The sequence below is a fragment of the Thunnus albacares genome, chromosome 4, assembly GCF_914725855.1.
Source record: "Thunnus albacares chromosome 4, fThuAlb1.1, whole genome shotgun sequence".
NCBI lineage: Eukaryota > Metazoa > Chordata > Actinopteri > Scombriformes > Scombridae > Thunnus > Thunnus albacares.
Genome location: NC_058109.1, coordinates 20,004,961 through 20,027,894, shown reverse-complemented (window position 1 = coordinate 20,027,894; position 22,934 = coordinate 20,004,961). Strand labels below are relative to the sequence as shown.

At 41.1% G+C, this 22,934-nt stretch overlaps 1 protein-coding gene across 2 annotated transcripts in view; it reads right to left on the bottom strand.

Annotated features, from left to right (window-relative positions):
* Positions 1-4,619: 4,619 nt before the first annotated feature.
* Positions 4,620-22,934, bottom strand: part of celsr2 (cadherin, EGF LAG seven-pass G-type receptor 2) — a 61,576-nt gene continuing 43,261 nt past the window's right edge. The window contains exons 6-34 of one of the 2 annotated variants that reach the window (XM_044347893.1): positions 21,954-22,111; positions 21,376-21,539; positions 20,942-21,067; positions 19,163-19,338; positions 18,255-18,434; positions 18,046-18,159; positions 17,091-17,247; positions 16,692-16,833; positions 16,460-16,580; positions 15,108-15,291; positions 14,868-14,969; positions 14,636-14,730; positions 13,933-14,142; positions 13,593-13,776; positions 12,284-12,602; positions 11,543-11,710; positions 11,318-11,441; positions 11,032-11,232; positions 10,760-10,934; positions 9,977-10,089; positions 9,588-9,670; positions 8,847-8,973; positions 8,642-8,752; positions 8,279-8,409; positions 8,100-8,185; positions 7,846-8,010; positions 6,868-7,068; positions 6,395-6,617; positions 4,620-4,760 (exon numbers count right to left, since the gene is read on the bottom strand). In XM_044347893.1, coding sequence (XP_044203828.1) covers positions 4,736-4,760; positions 6,395-6,617; positions 6,868-7,068; positions 7,846-8,010; positions 8,100-8,185; positions 8,279-8,409; positions 8,642-8,752; positions 8,847-8,973; positions 9,588-9,670; positions 9,977-10,089; positions 10,760-10,934; positions 11,032-11,232; positions 11,318-11,441; positions 11,543-11,710; positions 12,284-12,602; positions 13,593-13,776; positions 13,933-14,142; positions 14,636-14,730; positions 14,868-14,969; positions 15,108-15,291; positions 16,460-16,580; positions 16,692-16,833; positions 17,091-17,247; positions 18,046-18,159; positions 18,255-18,434; positions 19,163-19,338; positions 20,942-21,067; positions 21,376-21,539; positions 21,954-22,111 — 4,365 coding nt within the window. In that variant the 3' untranslated portion in view covers positions 4,620-4,735. The remainder of the gene's footprint in view (positions 4,761-6,394; positions 6,618-6,867; positions 7,069-7,845; positions 8,011-8,099; positions 8,186-8,278; positions 8,410-8,641; positions 8,753-8,846; positions 8,974-9,587; positions 9,671-9,976; positions 10,090-10,759; positions 10,935-11,031; positions 11,233-11,317; positions 11,442-11,542; positions 11,711-12,283; positions 12,603-13,592; positions 13,777-13,932; positions 14,143-14,635; positions 14,731-14,867; positions 14,970-15,107; positions 15,292-16,459; positions 16,581-16,691; positions 16,834-17,090; positions 17,248-18,045; positions 18,160-18,254; positions 18,435-19,162; positions 19,339-20,941; positions 21,068-21,375; positions 21,540-21,953; positions 22,112-22,934) is intronic. The other variant, XM_044347894.1, reaches the window with a different exon arrangement.

Genomic DNA, 22,934 nt, shown 5'->3' with positions numbered 1-22,934 from the left:
CACATTCAGTTGCTGTGACAAAGCCGCAGAATTTGAAGCCTCCTTCGACAATGTAAGTGCAGTTTTTCTACTTAGTCAATAACTAGTTTTACTATTTAACTTTTAAGTATGAGTCGATTCTGAATTGTTTATTATTTATAAGTTGAATTAAACTTGTCTTTTTTTTACATTTAAGAATGAATTCTTTAATCAAAAATGTTAAATCAGTACTGAAAGTAATTATTTGCATCTAGTAGCGCTCTACTGATGTTTTGTGAGAGCAGTTTAATATAAATCTTGATTTTTTGTTTCCATTTCAGGCTCAGAAGCAGCTGGAGGTCAACAGGACGGATAAATAACTGGAAGTGAAGTGTCTGTTTCTGACTGAAGATGAGAGCTGAACGTGATGAAGAAACAGGTAAGTAGCAACAGCGGCACCTAGTGACTTTTATGCCTCATGAGCCTGAATGCAAAACAACCTCACTGCATCCTGCAGTACTGTGGGTCAATATAAAACACTGCCACCTAAAGGAGTGTTTGCTGTTTCACAAATACAACTTGGAGACTTTAAAATGTTTGTGTTTTAAGTGCTAAAAACATTCATATCTACCGTAAACTTCCATATCCAGATCATCAGAGCAATCCCCACGATGCAGGAGTCACATTTTTTTCCCACAAACCTCCTCATCCATGATGATGTGAATGAAAGTTTGGTTGGTTAGTAAAACTTAGTAAAACTAGTTTGCCCTTTTTGTTAGAACTACTTTTTTAAAAACTTCATGAAGAGGTCCACCAAATCACATATTTAGTTTAATAAGATTATAACTGTCAGTTGTTACAGTACCAAATCAGTTTCTTATGACAGATTTATGATGATAAAAAATGCTTTGATCAAAGTCATGTTACAACTTGAAGACGGCGTCTGAAACTACAAAGAATCGGATATCAAGTGTGTCTCCACCTCCAGGATGTGCAGGACAGTTCATTGGTCAGATATTCTGCAATTATTCTGCTTATATCAAACCGTTACGTTGCTGGCACGCTGCCTGGAAATGAACTTAATGAATCGGTCACACACGTTTCATGTCTCAGCTTGCTGTGGTGGAATTTCATCCTTTTCTTTAGGCTCTGATTGTTTCATGTTATTTACAAGAATACTTGTGATTAAAATCTGATTTTAGGCCTGAGCAGAAAGTTTTACATGACTCTGTGTAGAAGTTCTCTTTTAGTCCCAGCCAGGTAAACCTACTATCTAAAGCAGTGATTCTCAAACTTTTTCATGTCAGGTACCCCTAAACTGACACAAATTAGACCCGGGGCCCTACTTTGAGAACCACTGCTCAAGATAAAGTGTGCAGATCCAGGAGCAGCCAGGTGGAGCACCAAGGTTTAATAGACCCTGTAGCGTTTGGAGACGTAGTAGTTCCATCCAGCCCAAGTTATAGCACAATTACAGCTGCTTGAAGGAAGAATTTGACATTTTGGGAAATATGCGTTGAGTCAGATGAGTTAGATCAGAAGACCGATAGGACCTATGACTCTCATGTACAGTAAAAATAAGCCGTTAGCTTAGCTTAGCATAATGACTGGAAACCAGGGGAAACAGGTAGCCTGATTCTGTCCAAAGGTTACAAAATCTGCTTTACAGCTCCTCTAAAGATTACAAATGTTATATCTTGTTTGTCTAATCCATATTTATAAAAATGAAACACTGTAGTTTTATAGGGGGGGTCACATGCTGGACTATTTCTTGGCTGGGAGCAGTGATGTTTCCAAGTCTTCATCATGTCTGTCAACCTCACAGTGATGGCAGGACTCCAGGAAAAAGGATTTACATTCAGGCAGAGCCAGGTTAGCTGTTTGTCCTGATATGAGATTGGTATCAATCTTTAAATCCAACTCTCCAAATGTTGAACTATTCCTTTAAATTTCAGAAATGAGTTAAAAATAAGCAGTTCCTCCCAACTGTAGACCAAACTGAGGAGAATCTTTCATAAACTGTAAAATGTTGTAAAACTGAAAAGTCTATCATTCTTATTTTATTAAAAAAACGTCCAATTAATTGAAACTTAAAAATTTGCACAACATCTTCAGGCCTTAATACTCAAGTCTTTCATTTGCTTTGGAAATTCATCAGAAATTTGAGCCTGTGAACGAGTATCTAAAAAAAACTGTAGTTCAATCTAATCCAAAGTGATACTGACCAAATAGTGGGAATAATTTTCCTGATGGTATCTCATAACCACCTGAATATTAAAACTTTACCAATTACAGACTAATCTATCTAACAGTAATCAAATCCTAAAACGTTTACATTAGCCTTTCTTCTCATCTCTTATCTCTCTTTTTCTTTATCTATAGACAGGAGCTCGGTCACTTTTTGCTTCTAGCAGCTGTGACTTATTCATTTATTTTTGCTGCAACAACTCAGGTTCCAGCAGGCATCATTAAAGTTTAATTTTGTCTTATTTGGCTTCATTAAATGTGCCTCTGGCAGATTCATCTGTGAGAGCAGAAACACAATGATACCAACATTTAAAAACTGTAACCGTCTCTTTTACTCGTTGAATTCTGGTGAAATCCTTTACAAAGTTATTCCACATAGAAAAATACCAGCCGTCCTCCAGTGACTACCCTGTATCACCACAACTTTGACATGTACAACAGCGGTTTAGTCTGAAGCAGGTGATTGTTGTTGCACCATAATGAGCAGTTTTTACACACCAGATGAGAACATTAAAACAGGAAACAGAAACTGTTTCATAAAGCAGGATTTCCATTCAAGTCAGGCTTACTTCAGTAAGTCAGTCTTGTTTTCAGGAAAATCTGTTTCATAAAAGGTGGTTTAAATACATCACAATGGAAACTTATTCTTCTTCTATGTTTCAAAGTCATGAAATATAACAGACTCGTCTGATCTCAGCAGCTCTGAGTTGTCTTTATGAAACAGATTAACCCTGGTTCAGTTGTTTGGACTCATTTAAGACAAGACAGTCATTCACACTAAACTTATTTATATGGAAATAAACAGGTTACCATTTCTATGAGTGAGAGTTTGTAGCCTGGTCCCTTTTTATAGCAAATATCTGATTATTCCACTTGTATGTACAAACAGAACCTTGACATCCGCAAACAGCTGTGTGTTTATGTAAAATACATTATACAGGGGGGAAAAAAACAACACATATTTAAAAAGTGATGTTATTTGACTTGGCACTGATAGAAATTTGAGGTAAGATGAAAATGGTAGAAAACAGTTTAATCAGTAAAAACAGGAGCGGCAGAGTAAAAGAGACAATCCTCTGTTGGGATACCAGAGTCGATATAAACATCATGATTGACCTGCTAGTGATTCTTATGGCATCGCAATGACATTTATACATTAAATTCATACAGCTGGTAAAAATGGCATTCACACATCACATCAATCTGACTGAAAGCAGATAAAAGATAATTTCCTCCAGGGTATTAAGAGTGTGTGAAGGAAGTGTACATATTTACTTATATGATTCATTTAGAGATATGTTTCATTTACAGGCTCCTCTGTACAGTAAAAATGGGTTACAGTTCAAATAGTATTACAGCACAACGTTTCATGTGTTTCATTACTTTACAAAAGACAAAAGCTCCGTAGCTAATCTATAAAATACAGCTGTTAAGTCACTGAACTGAAATGAATGTGTTCATCCCTCAGATGAAACAATGAAAAATGAGAGCGTTTTAAACGTCTTTGAAAAAAAAAAAAATGCTCTCAGTGATTTACAAAAGAAAAGAAAAGTTCTTTAAGTCCTTTTTTTTCTCCATGATCTGCACATGCAGGTTTGCGCCCTCATTGATGTGAGGGAATGAAGGCTGAGCAGTGCAGAAGGCCGTCAAGTCTCTCCAGCTGTGCACAGCTGTCGCCTCGGGGGAAACATCCTTCATTAATGAGAAATAGCTTATAACAGAGCATCCAGTGACGGGCAGGTACGGCGATTCTTTCCTCCCTGTTTTCAAGTTCAGTTCATGTATCCGTGAAGAGCCTCCGCTTCTGCGGTTGGCTCGCTTCAAGGGTGGAAAACGGTCCTTCGCTCAACCGTCGTTTTTTGTGCCTCTCGGACATTTTCAGGCGTGTGAAGTAGCTGAAAAACCTGAGTCTGACCTCTCGACGCAGAGCAAACCTCAGACTGGCACAAACACCAACAGCTCCAACAGTGACATAAGCACAAAAAGTAGCTATGTATGAAAAACAAGGAATTTCCCTGAATGTTTTGCAAGTCTACGACTAAATGACCCACCCGAAAAGCATGACCTCTTTATTGTTCCACAATCAAACAAAATATATATCCTGGAACAAAAAAAACACTACCAAAAAAAAAAAACAAAAAAAAAAAACACCAGAAAATCTGGGTGGTAAATTAAAAAAAAAGTGCATTGCTTCAAGTATGTAAACAAAATGATTTCTTTAAAGGGAGAGTGACACTCGTTCCATCAGTGTGCTTGAGCCGGGGCTAGTGCAGCGACTCCTGAGGTTTGGCACACGTGTATGAACTCTCTCACATACTCACTAACACACACACACATACACACACCTTCAGAGGATCATGATGACGAGGGGGAGGAGGGGGGGATTCCTTCTTTTTCCACTTGTTTTTTTTTTGTTTGTTTTGTTTTGTTTCGTTTTTTTTCAAGGGGAAGTCCGGTGCTCCCTGCTCGCAGTCGGTGTTGAGGAATGAGGCTCTATGACCTGCAAAGACACACCCCTCCGTCAGCGCGGTCACATGGAGGTGTTGCAGTGGCTGCTGGGAAAACAGGGTGGGTGTGTGAAAAGAGGAAGAGGAGGGTGAGTTTAGGATGGGATGGTGGGGAGGGGAGGGAAACAGATGCAGCACAACACAAGAAAGGACACAAAAAAAAGAAAAAAAAAAACACGTGAGGCAATGACAGACTTCCACACACACACACACATACACACACATACAGGCAGTGAGGGATGGCAGATGCTAAAATGATGCACCAATCTGAAGACAGTGATCCTGATTTGTTTGAATGAGGATCAGTGCTTCATGGGATAAAATTAAAGAATAAAAATCTATGATATATTTTTTTGGAAAGAGAAGGAGCAGAGAAGGTTGATTAGTAAACTACAGTTTATATTTTTTACTGTAAATAAATCCTAATGTATTTCAAGAGCTGAGTGGCTTTGAGAGACATAAATACACACGTATATGTTCATGCCTTAACCAGACGTGAGGTGCCTCCTGTCAACTGTGTGTTTGGGAAGTTCTGCTCATTTAAAGCAGCTAAACAATTTCAAAGTAGGTTCTTTATATTGGACACGCAACTGCAGCTTTTTATCCACAGATCAGTGCAGTTAAAGCAGGTCAAACTCCACCATTCTCGTCCAGCGCTAATTAACTCTTTATGATTCATGCAACAGATGATAGCAGGATGACACGGTGGATATTTTAAACATTTTTTTAAATTTACAAAACAGGTATTCTCTCTCCAAACCCTCGGTATCGTTAGGGCTACGTATTGAAACTTACTAGTATTGAAAACTGTCCAGTACTGAGAACTGGCATCAAATATCTGATCAGATTTGTAATCTTCCTCATTTATTCTTGAACAGCTTCTTGTTCTGAGACAACATTTGATGTTTGAGAACTTTGTCTTCTTCTGTTACATAAAAAAAATGTTTTTTTTGTAGTAAAAAATGTTTATACTTCTGAAAGTAAGGCAGAAAAAAGTGTTGTTTATCTACTGGTAAATACAAGGTGCTGTATTGGCAATAGTATCAAAAAATGTCAAACAATACTCATCTGTATATTTCGCTTCCAATGAGACAACTTTTTTCTAACAATGACTACACATATTTGCTCTAATAAACTGCTTTGGCTGCGTCTTTGCACTGAACTGGGATTGTGGATTTGTTTAACTGTATTAAAAGGGACATAAAAGCTGCAGTTGCATGTCTAATACTTCTCTATGCACTACATGAGCAGTAAGTATAAAATGGAGACCTTTCAAAAATTCTGAACTGTTCCTTTAATAAAGATTAGTCATTAGTCATTTCTGTTGCTTTACTTTAGATTCTGGGTCAATTTAAATCATTGAGTCGTTAGAACTGTTTATTGACTCTGAGCTTAATGGCAGGATGGGTGCTGTCTTCATTTGGTTGAACATTAACATTTAAGATAATTAGGTGGAAATGAGACAGACTATGACAACAAAGATCACTGAGGACAGCAGCGTAGTTTGACGCAGACAGTTAAACGCAACAATGACATACAGGAATGCAACACTGGACATGTTTACACTGACAGTTGATTGGTTTATGGATGCTTTTCCTATAAGTGTCTGAAATGTTGTTTTTGTTTTGTTTTTTTTTTATCTTTATGAGGCTCGGTGGATCTTAACTTGTGTTGATACTCACTCTGATCCTGATGAGTCACCGTCCACCGTCCCAGCCTTGATGCTCATGGCGACACCGTTCAGCTGATCGGGGAGGCTGGGTTTAGCCGGGCCGACTCGTCTGTCGCTACAGGACGACCCCTGTGGGGACGCCGTGCCTGGAGCGTTTTCACACAGTTCATTGTGGATTCGGTTGAAACCGTTCCTCTCTACGATTGGAGAAAGCTGCTTCTTCTTTAGGATCCCTGCATGGCATAAAAACAGGATGTTATTTACTCATATTTATTCTTAAAATATTATAAATATCAATGAAATCAAATAATATGGTTGAATAACTTAGTTTTACAGGTTGAACTGCACTAAGAACAGGTGAAACTATCTAAGACGACTTCTTACATGACAATAAGACACATTTTCAAACCCATTTAAAGGATAAATTGAGCAATTTAAGTAATCTCTAACTCCAGCAGGTGTTTGCACTAAGCTGAACTTCACCTTTGTGAGGGTGGGCATTGAAGTTCGGCAGACTGGGCAGCAGCACCATCATGGAGTCCTGCGTCCGGTCGTCCGATAACGTCCGGGAGTCGCGGCCGAGGCTCAGCTCAGGATTGGCCAGAGTCTCCGCAGCTGTGAGCTCGCCGTCACTCACTGCTGCTGGATAATCTCCAGGCCAGTACATCTTACTCAAACTATTGTCTGGGAAACAGAAACAAAAGGAAACTGTTAATGAACATGTGTTAAAAACATCTAACAGTAACGCTGGCAGGTTTTTCTCAAATGCGCCATTGTTCATTCTCATTAGTTCCTGAATGTGTATTTGTGGTGAAATGACATTTCATATGTCCCACTTACACATGTGCCTCTTTATTATTATTATATTCAAGTTATCTCAAAAATAACTAGTGATCTTTGAAAAACTCAGAGGGGTTTAACAACACTTACAGCCAAAATATTCTGAAAAAATGAAGATTTGTAATTTGTTTCTTAAATTGTGACTGTGTGTTTTATCCATGTGGCTGAAATGACACACGTCCTTGCTCTTCACATAAAACACAGGCAAAATATGAACACATTATTTTGTATTTTGTATGAAAATATAAAATATTGGAAAGTAACATTAATATCTAGACATAAGATTATAATTCTATTTCACATTGTACAAATTGAGCAAAGACAAATGTCATTTCTGGCTACCATCTTTGTTTTGATTGAGAATCGGAGGCGCAGCTTCAGTGATTGATTAAAAATCCCTTTTATCGTGCACCAAACAATATTTCTCCTCCAGATGGTTAGAAAAGACTTTGAGGAAGGAAGGAAACACTTTCAGAACAGCCGTGTGTTTTATTTAACAACCATCTGGGTTTTCTCAAAGATTTCCTGGTAATTATTCTTCAGAAAATGCTTATCTTTGTGACTTGAATGCAACGATAAAACATGAAACTTGAGGCCGAGGTTCAGATGAGTTTTTCCTACCATGTGGTTGTGGTCTCTTGCCCACATTGGACGCCAGGTTTTCCCAGCATTCTTCCGGGGGGAGGGGGCCCTCCTCGTCTTCGCTGTCAGAGGAGTGCGTGGAGGCATAGGAGCCGCTCTGGTCATCCTCTAGAGACAAGTCGCTGTCGGAGTCGCTGTCGTGATCTACACACAGAAACAGAGAGCATGACTTGATGCAGTGAAACCGTCAGTGCAGGTGAACTAAATATAGAGATACTGAGTGAAGAAAATACCATCCAAGCGCTCTTTATTTTCATTGAAGAGCGACGCGTGGTCGTTCAGAGCAATGTGCGCCTGACTGTTACTTAAGCCATCGTCCCTGAAAACACAGAAGAAATCAGTTTACAGCTGCTCCGGTAAATCTGTCAGCTAATGCTGCGTATTAACCTTTAATTTCATATTATTTTCTTACCGAAGGACGAACGGCACGTAGCTCTGCAGGCTCTTGCCACTCTGCATGGTGCCATTCAGAGACACACTGGAGTCTCCGAAGGGGAGGTGATACAATCTGCCGTCCATATAGTTGGTGTTACATTTGTAGCCCTGAAAATACAGAGATAAGACAAGTGGTTTTAAAATCATGTCAAAATAAGGTGAAAAGTTCAAACGAACCTTCTGAGTCTCAATCTTCAAATATACAGTCTTCAATTTAACAGCCGATTTAGTGTTTTTTTAAGGAAGCTCCTGACATGTGACTAATTTGAGCTCTACTGTACATCCCGGAGGTGTCAGACTGAATGGAGTATTTTCTCAGAGTTGGCGGCGTGGGACTCACAGAGGCTTTGGATTTGATCATATGATCCGGGCGCTTGCGGCTGCAGCAGTATTTCATGGCATTCCTCGCTTCCTTATTGAAGACGATGCGGAAGAAGAAAACAAAGGGACCCTGGATTGGACGACAGAAGAAAGAAGAAGGTCAGGAACAAAAGGGACAAAAATCCACCTATCAAAGCTGTTTCAGAGGGAATCGGAGGGCTCACCTGCACACAGTTGAACCCGGCAAACAGGTAGTGGAAGATGATCATGTCACTGTTGACGGAGAGGAGCGCCAGAAAGCACGTGACTGACACCAGGAGGAGAACCCCACCTGCGGTCTTCAGGCCCGAGCTGCAGAATACGAATCACATGAGAGCGAAAACACAGAGAAGTTAGTGAGGAGCTGTCAGGACGATTTCTATGCATTCACTGACCTGAAGATGGAGGTTGACGATAAGCGACCAGAAATCATAGAAAAAAACCCCAAAAATACAAAACTGAAAATGCTAAACTAAGAATATAATGAAGAAAAGATTCTAGAGACACTGATGTCTGATGTGCTCAAAACATCTTTTTTTTTAGAGAAGTCTGTCTTTGCTCTGGTCTCAAATCCTGATCTGCACATTTATTATGACTCAGATTTCGAGAAGTTTTATTATTATTGAAATAATTGAGGAAATGTTTGATCTAACGTTATGTGCTTGTCATTAAATGCGGGTGGAAATTCCGCCGCTGACATATTTTTAGATGGGTGTTGTTCAAGATTCACTTGTTTGATAAAGTTCAAGCAGGGAACTTTTACAATTTCTACACAAATCTGAAGATAAATATGGTGATAAAATTGATAATATGGGCTACAATCAAACAAATATTATTCTCAACACCAGGAAAAACCTAAATAACAGCATTTCAGCAAAACGACTCCCACTGTCTGTCTTCATATTTGGGTAAACGTTGACACTCACACTCGAGTCTCTTTCTTCTCGATGCTGTGGTGTCTCAGCGAGCAGGAGGCTCTGGACGACAGGATGTACAGGAAGATGTTCATCTGTGGACACGATATCAAGCTGCATCACTACTCATGTAACATGGCAGGAGTTTGTGAAAGTAAACAACAACTTAAACACGTGAACTTAAACACGTGCCGGCAGCCGAACAGTGACGGGTGTGTTCACTGTGATAACGTCTCTAGTGCTGCTCGGATGAGATCATCATGAGTCAGCATGTTGGAAACACTATATAACACATGAGTGCGCGCAGTGCCGAGGATTTATTTTATTAAATGTTTTTGTGTTTACATCATGGGATGTGTGTTATTTATGACAGTCAGACGCAGGGATCTGCAGGGACTCACCGACACCACCATGGCGATGGGTCCGGCAAAGCTCCAGATGAGAGTGTCGTACATCGACAGCCAACAGAAGTCTGGGTTCCCGTAGCCTTCAGGGTCCAGTCCCACTGCCAGACCTGGAGGCGGCATCAGATTCTCCATCAGACAACTGTTCTCAGTTCACATTTACAGTATATTTGTGTTGTTTTCTCTGTTGAAACCATTTTTTTTATCCAAAGTCAGATGGTGTAAAATAAAATATTAAGACCTGCTTTTAACATTTTGCTCCTGAGGCTGAGAAGATTGTGTTTTACTGAATTTGCTTCTTTTAAATGTATTTTCTGAGTGTAATTTCAGTCTTAATGTCAGAAAATTGCTCACAGTGACAAGACTCAAACACAAAGACATCAAACTAGAGGACCGCAGCATGTTTGATACCAACTGATCAGCAAGATCCAACCAGATGAGGACACAAACTATTATGTCAGAAAATTAAGCCCATAAGACCAACCATAAACAAACAAGATGTTATGAAAAGAGTAATGTGAATTTGGTCATTACTTGAATTGAAAATGGGATGTCGGAGTGTCTCTGAACAAAACAACAAAAGATTCCAGGTTTGCGAGTGCATTGACAGGCAACAATAATATATCACAATTAAATTTTCAGTTCCTACAAGTTGATTGAATCAAGACTGCTGCTTTTAGAGATTTAAAATACTACAAAACATTAACTGAATGAAGGATTTTTTCTGCTGTACAGTAGGTACACTGATGTGTTTTTATGTGATACTATGAGGGTTCGCACCGGTGATGAAGGCGGGCACTCCCCAGCCAATCAGGTAGTAGAATCTCATGGGTCCATAGTTGATGTCTCGCACTTCGCTGATCATGCGGTAGACATGCAGCCCCTCCAGGAAGAGCCAGGAGAAAGTGCAGAGGTAGAAGAAGTGCAGCAGGATGGCGATGACTGTGCACAAAAACTGCAGAGTGGCGAGGAGGAGAAACAGAGATGATTAAAACATTAAGAGATGGAAGAGAAGAAAAGAAACAGAAAGAAAAGAGAAGCAGATTCATTACTGGGTTGTCGGCATGGTTGATGCCCAGGATGAAGATGAGCTCAGAGAAGAAGAGAGCGGTGGCTCCGTTGTTGATTATACTCGTCTTGTTGCACTGCATGGCTCTCAGACAGAGGAGGAAGATCGTGGTGAGGAGGAGGAAGCCCAGCGTCACTCCCACTGTACTCCACGTCAGGATTTTGATTGGCAGGATCTCTCCGTTCTGACACAACCGACATGATTAGAAAAGTCAGAGTTGGAGTACAAAGGGGTTCAAAACTGAAGTTAAAAGGTTTGACGTCTCTCACCTCTCTCCTGGAGATGTCCATGAGCACTGCAAAGCTGGTCATGTGATAACACTGACAGCTGATGTGGGTGCTGTTTCTGAAAACCACCTCGCAGCCCTTCGCTGACCAGCCGCCATTACCGGCACTGACATAAAACACAAAGAGCAGATGATGTGAGGACAAGACTTCATCTAGTTTTCAAAGTTTCATCATCAACTCAGCGTGTATGTGTGTGTGCGTACTCACAGTATGCTGTGGTTCCAGAAGACACAGATGGGTTTGGAGCGCTCCTCAGTGGTGACCAGGCGGAACTGCACAGTGATGGGTTTGTCCAGCGTGTGCTGCAGCAGCTCGTCATTGTCGTGCACTGTGATACTCACCACCGGTGTGTTGATGACCGGACGCTTTGGAACTCTGAGGCAAAAAAAAAAAGACGATTAAGTCATCAAATTCTTTTGAAACTCATTCTGTAATTCAAGACACAAAGCCAGAGAGATCATGTGTACCACTTGTAAAAAGTACGAAATCACTCTGCAGTTAAGAACAGTGATGCAATGTCAGCAAATACATTAGATGCAGATTTTCTGATCAATCTCAAATATTAGTTGAAACAAAAGCTCCACCGGCCAAACTGAATGGGTTCAGAAAATTCTGAACTTCACGTGATCAAAGTGAATATTCAGTGATTTTTTTTTAGACAATAAATAAAAGTCTCTCCACTTGGACCTTGCAGGTATTTTATGATAAGTGGTATGAAAACCATATAACTGCAAAGTCATTGGTGTGATTTTAGGTTTAATTTTCACTTGTTGTTACATGACATACCTCTCTCTCTCTCTCTCTCCCCCAGTTTTCCCATCTGTCTCTATATTACCAACTGTCAAATAAAGGCAAAAACACCCACAAAAAAAAAAAAAATCTAGGAGTTTGAACATCTTTTTTTATAGTGTCAGTACATCACATTGCAGCTTTATTTGTCCTTCTTACCGCAGACTTCTCTTGTCAGGATCGTAGCTCTCTGGTAACAGCGAGGCCAGGCTGTGGAAAATGATCACGCTGGCGACGGCGTCCTGCTGGCTGTCATCAGGATGGCGTCTCTTCCTGTTGGCTGAGCGGTTCCTCAGAGAGGATTCTGGGAAGACATCCAGGTGCCTGTGGCCCTTAGTGTCCACAGGTGGCTGGAAAACCGAATCAGGCAGAGTGACGGCTGTCTCCAGGTCTACGGGACGAGGGCCCCTCAGGGACTGATACCGAGGCAGTTTGGCTCCAGCAAAATTCATCTTTTTCAGACGATCTACAGAAATGACTGAGAACACAAACACAGACGGCGTCAGAGAGCTCTGCTGTTGAAAATGGAAGCCATCACTTGACCGAAGACTTGGAGCCTGTGTGACGGCCTGCGCTGGCCCTGTTGAAGCTCTACCGGCTCCACAGGTGCCATAATGCGGCTCACCAAGACCTCTAACCAAGGCTGTAGCCAAGAAACACTGGTTATGAATCCAAATTCCACAAATTAAACCCACAATGTTTAAAAAGCCACCTAAAAAGAGTCTTTTCAGATTATTTTATTTTTTTCAATTCATTTCTCAGTTTTGAATTTCCAGAACACAGTACTTTCTGTAAATTTTATCTCCTTACAAGTGGTCTAAAAAGCTGTTTCAAAGGCTTCTCAACACTGCCAGGGCTAAAATCCAAAATCTCTTTAGTTTTATTTTTGATTTGTTTATTTATTTTACCAGAAACAGACAACTTTTAAACATATTAAGTCTGAAAAATCTGAATCTCCCTTAAAAATGAGAAAACACTCTTATTGTTTCTTGATTAATGTTGTAACACCTGATGTTGTGGAGAAGAGCATCTGTTAATATCTATACTTCGAGGATTGTTCTCAGTCAAACAAAGTCAGATTTTTCTGAATGTTTAAACCTAATCAAGGCAATTTCCTCTTTTGAATCTCTGAAAGTTGAAATTTTCCGATTCATATAAAAAAGTAAAAGTCTATTTTTACTGTGAAAAATGTGCTGCCCCATACATGTTGTATTTTATTTGTTCTTTTTTGTGTTAATTGTTTTTTTCTTCATTTATTTGTTCAGTTAGTCTATGGTGTTGTCTTGTGCTGCATTTTGGTGTTTATGTTTTGGAAAGTTAATAAAAAAACGAATTATAGAAGAGCATCTATAAATATCTGAGCTGTAAACTGCAAATTGCACTTCAATAATATAACTCAAACTAATTAACCTACTGACGTGTGATTCAGAAAAGGTTATGTTACAATTAGTGGCTGTCAAACGCTCACCTATGTGTGGGGTGATGATGGTGAAGGGGCTGAGGTAAGTCTTCCTCATGTTCTGTGCCAGTGTGTTTGCGTATTCCTCGTAGTGGCGCAGCAGCACCGCCGTGCCGCCCTCCGTGTGCTGGATCAGCTCCCAGTGCTTCTGCGTGTCTGGAGACAGGATGGCGCTGCCCACACGGACCAGATTCTGTCAGAAAACAGCGAGAGATCGTTGTGACAGGCAGCCACGTCGGAGAGTGAAATGAAAGTGTGACGAATTCCCTGCAGATACAGCGAGAGAGGCTGACAAAACATTGACTTCCTGTTTGTGTATCTGAGTGTTTCTAGTCTTGTGATTGGTCACCTCAGTGAAGTGGACGTCTTGTGTAGCCGTGAGGTTGAAGCCCTGCTGGTTGCTTTCATGCTGCAGCAGACTCTGTGTGAGCCGGTAGGCCACTTTCACATCGCTGCCGTAGTACTTCTCTGTGTGCAAGGTCGCGTTGGCCAACATGGCTGCTGTCTGCTGAACGTGTCCGAAGTCAAGGAGCGACGCATTACGGGAAAACCTTTCAGACTGGAAGAAGGAAAGACGTGATGCTTAAATGAAGTTTGACACCTGCAAGCTGTTTGTCTTTCTCACCTTAAATCTGAGTTTAAGACTTGTACATATGAGCATGACTTTGTGCCACAACTAGTTTGGAAGTCAATCCTGGTCCAGTATGCACCTAAACCTGGAACCTCCAGCGCACAAACACTGAGAATGGGCTTTTCTGAGAAGTAGGAGACATCTTGTGTCCACTTTTGAAATTAAAAATATTTGCATATTCATAGATTCTTGATTTTACTGCGAGGGAAAAGCAGTAGATGTAATTATAGGAACTTTTAACAAGGTAATTTATGTTTTATGAGGAGAAAACATAACAAACATTATTATTTAAAGTATTTTAAAACATGTCTAGAGGAGATCTTTAAGTAAAAACAATTTCAAATCAGCCTTGTAAGTGAAAAATGTTCTTGTGGGAATTGCAAAGTAATTTCTAAAACTGACACAGAGAGACGCTACACACCAGAGCTTTCAGCTTGCTGAAGGTGACAGAGGTGCAGTTGAAGAGATTGGGAGGCAGCCAGCCCTTGTGTTCATCACAGTGGCGGACCGCCGTGCCTGAGAAGGAGGAGAGAGAGAGAGAGGAATCACATGAGGGGCGAGGAATAGACTGCAGCTGAGAAAGGGCTTGAGGCATCTTTCATATTATCCATTATTATATGGTAATTTGAAGAGCTGCTGAAAAGCCATCATACCCAGAGTTCCCTTGGGACAGGGAACTGCTGCAGGGAGACCAAACTTAGTCCTGGGCCACCAGATTCCAGCCTCGATGGCCTGAGGGCAGCTGTCATAGATTACTGAGAGGAAGGAGAGAAACGGAAGGAGATGATGAGGATGGAAATGGAAAAAACTGTTAATATGTTTGTCGCTATAATGAATCAGGGGTGTTAAATTTTAAATGACAATAACTTGACAGTTATCACACGTATTCTGACCTTCACAGCCGTTAGCAGAGACCTCAGCGAAGGGGTTGTCACAGTGGTCACACTGGCGTCCGATGACGCCGGGTTTACACTGACACTGGCCGCTCTCTCGGTCGCACGCTCTGGAGAAAGAGCCGACCGGGTAGCAGTCACACAGCAGGCAGGTGTCGCTGTCTTCGGGGCGGTAGTGGTTGTCCTGGAAACGTGGCAGGAGAGCAGAAGTGCTGATTAAGTATTTTTCAGCCTCCTTCATTTTCATTTACCTCCACACACACATTCCTGCCTGAGTGCTACGACAAGCTCCAGCTGCTTGTTCAAGAACACCTGGAGTTTCTCAGTCACAGTTTCCCTCCTTACATTTTTTTATTTTAATTCCACACTACAAACTAATCCTTCACAGGACTGGGGTGTTGACGAGTGACTAAATATGGTGTACTCCATAAAGTCAATACACATACACTGAATCTGCTGACAAATGTGAAAATAAATAAACTGTGAATGGAAGAAGAAGGAAAAAAAGCTGACAAGAAGAAATTCCTCACTAAGACAGAAATACTGGATGAATGTATTGATCTGGTTTATTTACAATTCATCCTCGAGATCCAACTGCTCAAACACAAACTCAATCCAACGTACAGTCATATATTAAGCAATAAATGAATGGAATTCACTCCCGAGACAGACCACTAATGATAATCATGCATCTGGTTTGAAACCATTTTTGAAACAGCATCAACTGAGCAGAGACTTTGGATTAATTAATTAATTAAATGTTGGCAGTAGAGTCTTTGTTATTATAATAACATTGACAGATTTGGGCTTTAGTGCTTGATAAATGATAAACACAGTTTTTTTATCATCTCAGAGATCATCTATGTGCTTCTACTGCAAAAGACGTAGTTTATGTTGTATATGAGGTTATACTGTGTGCATGTTATATACTCTATGTCGTGTTTTTCTTGTTTCGTGTGACATCGTAATGGTTATCATCTAATTATGTCATTGTGAACGTAATTCTTATGTGGACACCGGGAAGAAACGCTGCTGTAACAAACAAACGTTACCCTCCAGTGTCATTTTTAGCCTCCCTCTCTGCATTTATTTCATTTTATTCTATTTCAATATTCAATATTCTATATCTATTTATACTCCCCCTCCCTCTTTTTTGTCTCTTTTCCCTCATGTTTGAAAGGTCGTCATACTCATATGGTGTTGATTTTGTCTTTTATGTTCATGCTCTCTTAAGAAGTCAAAACAGTACGCTGTGACAATTATAGTACATAGTTCTTACTGTATGTTATTAATATGTTGCCTGGTACCCGCACACTTGTCTATTTGTTGCAGTGTGATGAATGCACACTCACCTTACAGCGACACTCTCCGCTCGTCTTGTTGCAGTCAGAGTCGAAGCCCTTATCTGTCTGACAGCTACAGGGGCCGCAGGTCTTGTGACCCCACCAACCCCTGGGACACGGCAAATCAGTCCTGCAGGGAAACACGTGATCGGTTTAAGTGCAGATTGATAAAACATACAACACAGGAGGAACCGTTCCTATTACACACACGCAGTTTAACAGAAATGTGAGAAAAACGTACTTTTTCTCGCAGTAGTGGCCAAAATAGTTGTTAGGACAGTCACAGGTGTAACCGCGAGAGGAGCTCAGCTTCCTGGTGCACGTTGACTCGTGCTCACAGGGGTTCAATGCACACGCGTCAGTGCAGTTGGTGCCAAAGTAGCCTGTCAAAAGGTGAAGCACAGGACAATAGATGACTTGGTGTTACTTTATTATTATGTTTAATGGTAAACTAAACATCTTAACCGAGCAAGTGAAGGCAGAAAAACAAATTGCAAAGGTTGAAATAATATTTTTAAGGCAATGACAATGGATTTTAAAAAAAAATCAAAGTATGAGTAGAAAAATGATTCTTGTGATGGGATGCAATGGCAATGTGTGAGCTTTGAAAATGTTCTGATCATGGTTGCTGCAGACTGACCAGTGAGGCAGGTGCAGGAGAAGCTGTCCCAGTTGTCGCTGCAGTAGCCGTTAAGAGGGCAGGGGCTGGAGCTGCAGGGGTCGGGCACGTTGCAGCCCTGCTCCACGTTGACCTTTCTGGCCTGAGACATGCTGAGAGCCCCGCCAACACGCAGACCCTGCAGAGAAACAAACACAATATACCTTCATGGATGTACAACACAGATATGGGTGTAAATGTGATGATGATGATGTGATGAAGGATGTGTTCACATGGGACGTTTGATATATGTCTCTCTCATTACATGACATTTAAGATATCTGCTTTGTGGAGATAGCAGAGTGTAATCCACTTACTTAAGTGCATGTTGTGAAATGGTCAGATTGAAAGAGGAAATTATGTCATGTTGGAAAAATGCAACTTTGGTTTGATTTGCTGAAACGGGCTGCTGGAATATGCTGCAAACACAGCGGTTACTTTTTTCTGTGTGTCTAAAAACATTGTGATGTCTTCTGTATAAATGTTATGCGTTATGCAGTAGATCAGTCAACCTGCTCTCCATCATAAGCTCACAATGTTAAAACATTTTTCAAACACTGGTCAGTGAGCATGATTTCAGTGATTTGCAAGTCAAAAGAAGTTTATATTTCTGGGTTAAACTTGGTTAAATTAGGTTGAAAAGTGATAGGAGTGAGGATTTTTTTAAATACATTTACAGCACCAGTCGAAAGTTTGGACACACTTGCTCATTCAAATGAATGGAAAAGTGTGTCCAAACTTTTGACTGGTGCTGTATATGTAACCTAAACATCTAAAAACCCCTTTCTTAATCAAATTGTGCCAAATCTAGATGCTTTTAAACTTTCAAAACATCAAACCAATATTAGGTGGGTTGCTCACTAAAACAATTTAGATATGCTGCTTTTAGACATTATCAAAAATGCTGATATGAATGGGGTTTACAGAAGGGGCGGACCTGTATGCAGCCACGGAAGCCATGCTGAATTTTCCCATCGGGCCTTGCTAAACCACCAACGCTCACAGTCTTCAGCTTGGAGTCCCGCAGCTTCCCGTCCACCTCCATACTGGCCTGAGAAGGTACAAGACATTTGTTTTACAGCTGTAAAACTACAAAAAATTCTCTCATGTGATTTATAGCGGCATCAGCAGGCTACAACAACTCACCAGGTAGAGTCCGTGGTCTAAAGATAACACGGCTTTGTGGTGGCTTGCTGCCCCTCCCATACTGCTGATATCCAGCTGCAAATGATGCCAGTCTCCATCGTTCACCAGCACCTCCTCCACACGGGAGAGAGTCGAATCTTCCCCCCTGTGCAGCCCCATCAGCACGCTCCCCCCACGCAGCTAAGAAGGCAAGGAAGAGAGCCGCAGAAAAGGGAGGAAACAGCAGGAGGGAGAATGAACCAGTGTTCAATAACAGAGGAGGGCAGAGGAGGAAAAATAGAGACCACCAAGAATCAGCACTGCAGCACATGACGAACAGAAACATCCAGCTTCGACAGCCTTTTTTTTTTTCTATAGTCAAAGTTCAAACCTCCCATTGTGGCACATCACAGGTGTGCTGAGCTGCAAATAGATATCGGACAGTTATGCAACATTAAAGAGGCGTCAGTCTAGACGTGCTCAAAAAGTAGCTGAGCAAAGGCCTGAAAATGTCAACTCCTCAGATGTTGAGTTCATCATGTTTTGTCTTTGTATCCTCTAATAGTCAGTGACGTTCTGCAGCTCAGACGGCCAACAGGTGGAGCCATGTTTCCACAATGTTTAGTCTTTTTGAAACTTCAGGTGAGGATTGCTGCCATGCAATCATAAAGAAATGCAACCTTTCTGTTGCAGAGTGTACATGCTAATACTGCTAATCAGACTCAATGACCACCAAAAACAAATATAATAATCACATTTTTTCTTCCTAATTAAAGTATCCTGATACTAATAAATAATTCTTTTTACCTTTAAGGACAAATTGGCATTGTCGTGCCTTGCAGCATTTCTGTGACACTAACATAATGTATGATGCAACTTTGCCTCAAGCATTTAAGTGTCTTGAGTTTTTGTGTGTGTGTGTTTCTCACCTGCAGTGTCAGGTTGTGCTGTAGGCCGGAGGAGATGTGCAGCAGGGTGGCGCTGGCTTGACGTGTGCGGAACATGAGTTCCACATGCCAGGGGACAGAGGCCGCCGCCGCCACCGCCGCCAGGTTGTTCCACTGCAACAGGCTGTTACCCAGGAAACGCTGCGGACTGGCCATAACTACGGTAAAAAGAGGAGAAAGGAAAAAAATGACAAATATAAAGAGAGAGTAAGAGGTTGGAAGAAGGCAGGAGTGACGCAGCTAAATGAGGACAGAGAGTCTCACTGTGGGTGACACGAGACGGTGAGTCATTACTGTCAACCAGCAGGTCCAAGGTGTTCTCAGATCACATCCAAGTTACCACATCTAAGCAACTCTCTCCTCATGAGGGTACAGACATCAGAGATAAAAAGAGTCCTTGCTTTAGTGCACTCTGTGGGCTTTTTGTGGCTGTCTGAAATCAAATCAGGTGTTCCCAGAAAGCTCTTATCTCTGGCTTCACAAACCTGCACCTGCACTGAGCAGCGGCTTTTTAAAAAAAACACGTTTCAAATGCTGGTACATCGAGGTATAAAAGTTAACACAGCGTATGATTAAAACTCCCACTGATTTTCACATCTTTTGGTGTGATTGTTAAGTTGCCTCATTTCCACTTCAGCGTCACTGCGCCCGTGTTCTGACTCCAGGGTCCACATGTTCTCTGAAAGAGAAGCTTTCTGGCCCTTTCACACATCAAGGAGGTGACATGAAAGGACACGTTGCCCCTGATGTGCATCAGTTTCGCTCTCATTAAGCCGTCCCTGTGGGAAGTGAAAAAAAGCACCTGAGTCGCCCGGATCCAAATGATCGATTAGTGGCGGCTAATAAACTTGAGGATGTCATCGTTGGCTGTGGAGAGGAGTGAGATGCAAAAGGGGAGAAAATGCAAATAATGTGATAACATGTAATCACACTGCATTATGTCCCACTTCTACACTCCCATCCTCATATTTTTTCTTCAGATTTGGGCGCTCTATGCAACAAACCAGTCCTTATTCAAACATCCATCTCTACTTCACTGCAAAGCGACTTCTCACACCTCCTTTAATTTCTGATCTGCATGAAAAGAAATGTAAAGCTCACTCAAATAAATCTTCCTCTTCACTTGTTCTACTACTAAAAACAAATATGTTTCTTTTTGTTGGTTACCCTCTTACATGGCTCGTTTCTCTTCCTCTGTCTCTTCTCAAATTGCTGTAAACCATAAATCAGCACAGAAAACAGCTGCAGCGTATCAGGTGGAACAAAAACAGACACCGGAGAACACAGGGACAGAAACTGAAGCTACGTACTGTATGTCTACAAAACTCAGAGTTCGTTTAAGAAATAGTGTTAAAGGGGTTCAACATCATCTAAGCCAGAGAAAAACTCCCCCTCAACCAGTTTGATACTCACACTTGATGCTGATTCTGACAGACATTTGACATTTAAACTACTCTAGTGTAGACTATCCATGTCTAAAATCAAGTCTCAGGATTCCCAGAAAGCAGCAATGACTCCACTGAACAAAGCTATTTTAAAACGCTTTTGGGTTTTTATTTTTAAATAAAAACGCACCAGTTTCTGCATTCAGGAGCTTCTGTTACTGTTTCTGCTCTGCTTATAATCGACCTGATGGATGACAGCTTCATACTCAATTCACAAAGACGGACAGTCTTGGGTCAAAACTGAAGACAAATCCATGTCGGCTCTCCTCTCATGACTGAGCGCTCCCAGCCTGATGAACCAGACTTTTCTACTCACCTCTTTCGCAGTTTCGACCTCCAAATCCGAGCGGGCAATCGCAGCTGAAGGAGCCCCACAGGTTCACACAGGTTCCTCCGTTCAGACATGGGTTGTTGTTGCAGAAATATCTTTTGGCAGAGCATCCTAGAAGAGGGAGAAAATGAGAGGACTATCTATCCGTTTGATCTATCCAACCTCATTATTTCATCAAATTAGTAACGAGTCAGAGGGTAATAAAGTATTCATAGCAGGTACAGTGATCATTTCCCTCTGACTCTACTTCCCTGCTGTGCTCATTACAATCAGTGTTATTTTCTTTGCTGTGCCCGTCTCTCTCACTCGGCTGCTCTAACAGTAAACATTGTTTGACTGCAGTACAGTCACAGTTTTAAGAGATAAAGTAAAGGATAAACTGATTTAGACGCCAAACAGCAGGTCAAAAAGCCGCATACCTGGCATAGTGCCATTGTTAGCAATGAAGCTGGCCATGTCAATGTGCTGGTTGTCGATACGCAGGTTCTTCATGCAGCCCACGAACTGGTGGTTGAGAACAGGAAAGTCTTCTGGGAGCTTGGGGATCCCCCCGAGGAGCAGAGGGCCAGTCAGGTCCAGCGATCTGATGACACAAAACACACAAACATTTACTCATTCTGGAGTTTTTGCTCTGCCTGCCTCCCCAAAAAAACATCGTCAACACTAACACAGGGGGGAAAAAAACGCATAAAAAATTCATCACAGAAATAGTTTTGCAGTGTTATTTTTCCCCCTAGAGATGAAAACAGTAAAGAAGGATAAACATCTCAATAAAGAAAAAAAGCTAAGCTTAGCTAACACCCTGGAGATGTGCAACTTCATTTCATAACAAGTTTACTCTCTTACTTAATGAGACGGCTGCAAAGGAATCAATTAAATTATTGAAGTCAATACAGAAGTAATGAGCGAATATGAAAAGCAAAGAGCAAATTATTTATAGAATTCTTTTACTTTAACAAGGGAGGATCCTTTATTTCCTAATGAAAGAACTGCTCACTTTTTGGATCCTGATTGGCTGCCCTGAGCCGAGCAGGTGTAGTTTCCGATCATGTGACCAAACCTCAGAGCCACAGAAGAGTCGCAGTTGTCCACCGTCACTACCACGACCTTCTGGTCCGAGGGGCCCTGCGGCAGGCCGGCCTGGTTTAAGATGGGCTGTGGAGAGAGAGACAAACTCATGAATATCAAGATAAATTATGGAACAAGTATTAAGAATGTAATGATCTATGATTTTTGTGTTTTTGATGTGTGCTTTGAGAGAACACTGCTTCTGTCTTCGACCAATATTACAGTTTTATTTTAAGAGGTTTCATCAGTATGCACAAGGATCTGGATGAGTGCAGTAGAAACAGTACAAATAGATTAATTTAGATGGACAAATAACAGTTTTTTTCATCCTATAGTATTAAATTCATTTAAAGAATTCCCAAAAGATTTGTCAGCATAAAGACCATGAAACACAGAAGAAACAAAAACCAGTAGTGCCACGCTGCTATTTTTAAGACACTGAAGTATTTTTGGTCACTCAGTATTTATAAATAGGACTCAGAAATAGGCTGTTATGAAAATATCTCATTATTCTGCAGCTTCTAATAAAGGATTAATCCATAAAGCAGCACAAAAACTTCTGGGAATCTCAGCAAGTGCTGAGCTGTATGTAGTTTTATGAGCCAGATTAAAAACTGGAGCTTTGAAAGTGGGAAACAACAGTCAAATAACCTATGGCATCACACTTGGTTCATTTCCCGTTCAGCTCCAGCTTGCTCATTTCAACTGTTGTTGAGCATTTTAATAATTCATATCACAACAGCTAGAGCTAAAGGCAGACACGCACATGCAAACACACACACACACACACACACACACACACACACACGAGAAGGGCTTGCTCTCTGCAGGACATCATGCCTGTTGACAAAGGATCTTCTTCATTGTTTGAGAAATCAATGAGGGGGAGCAACAAAAGGGGGAGGGGTCT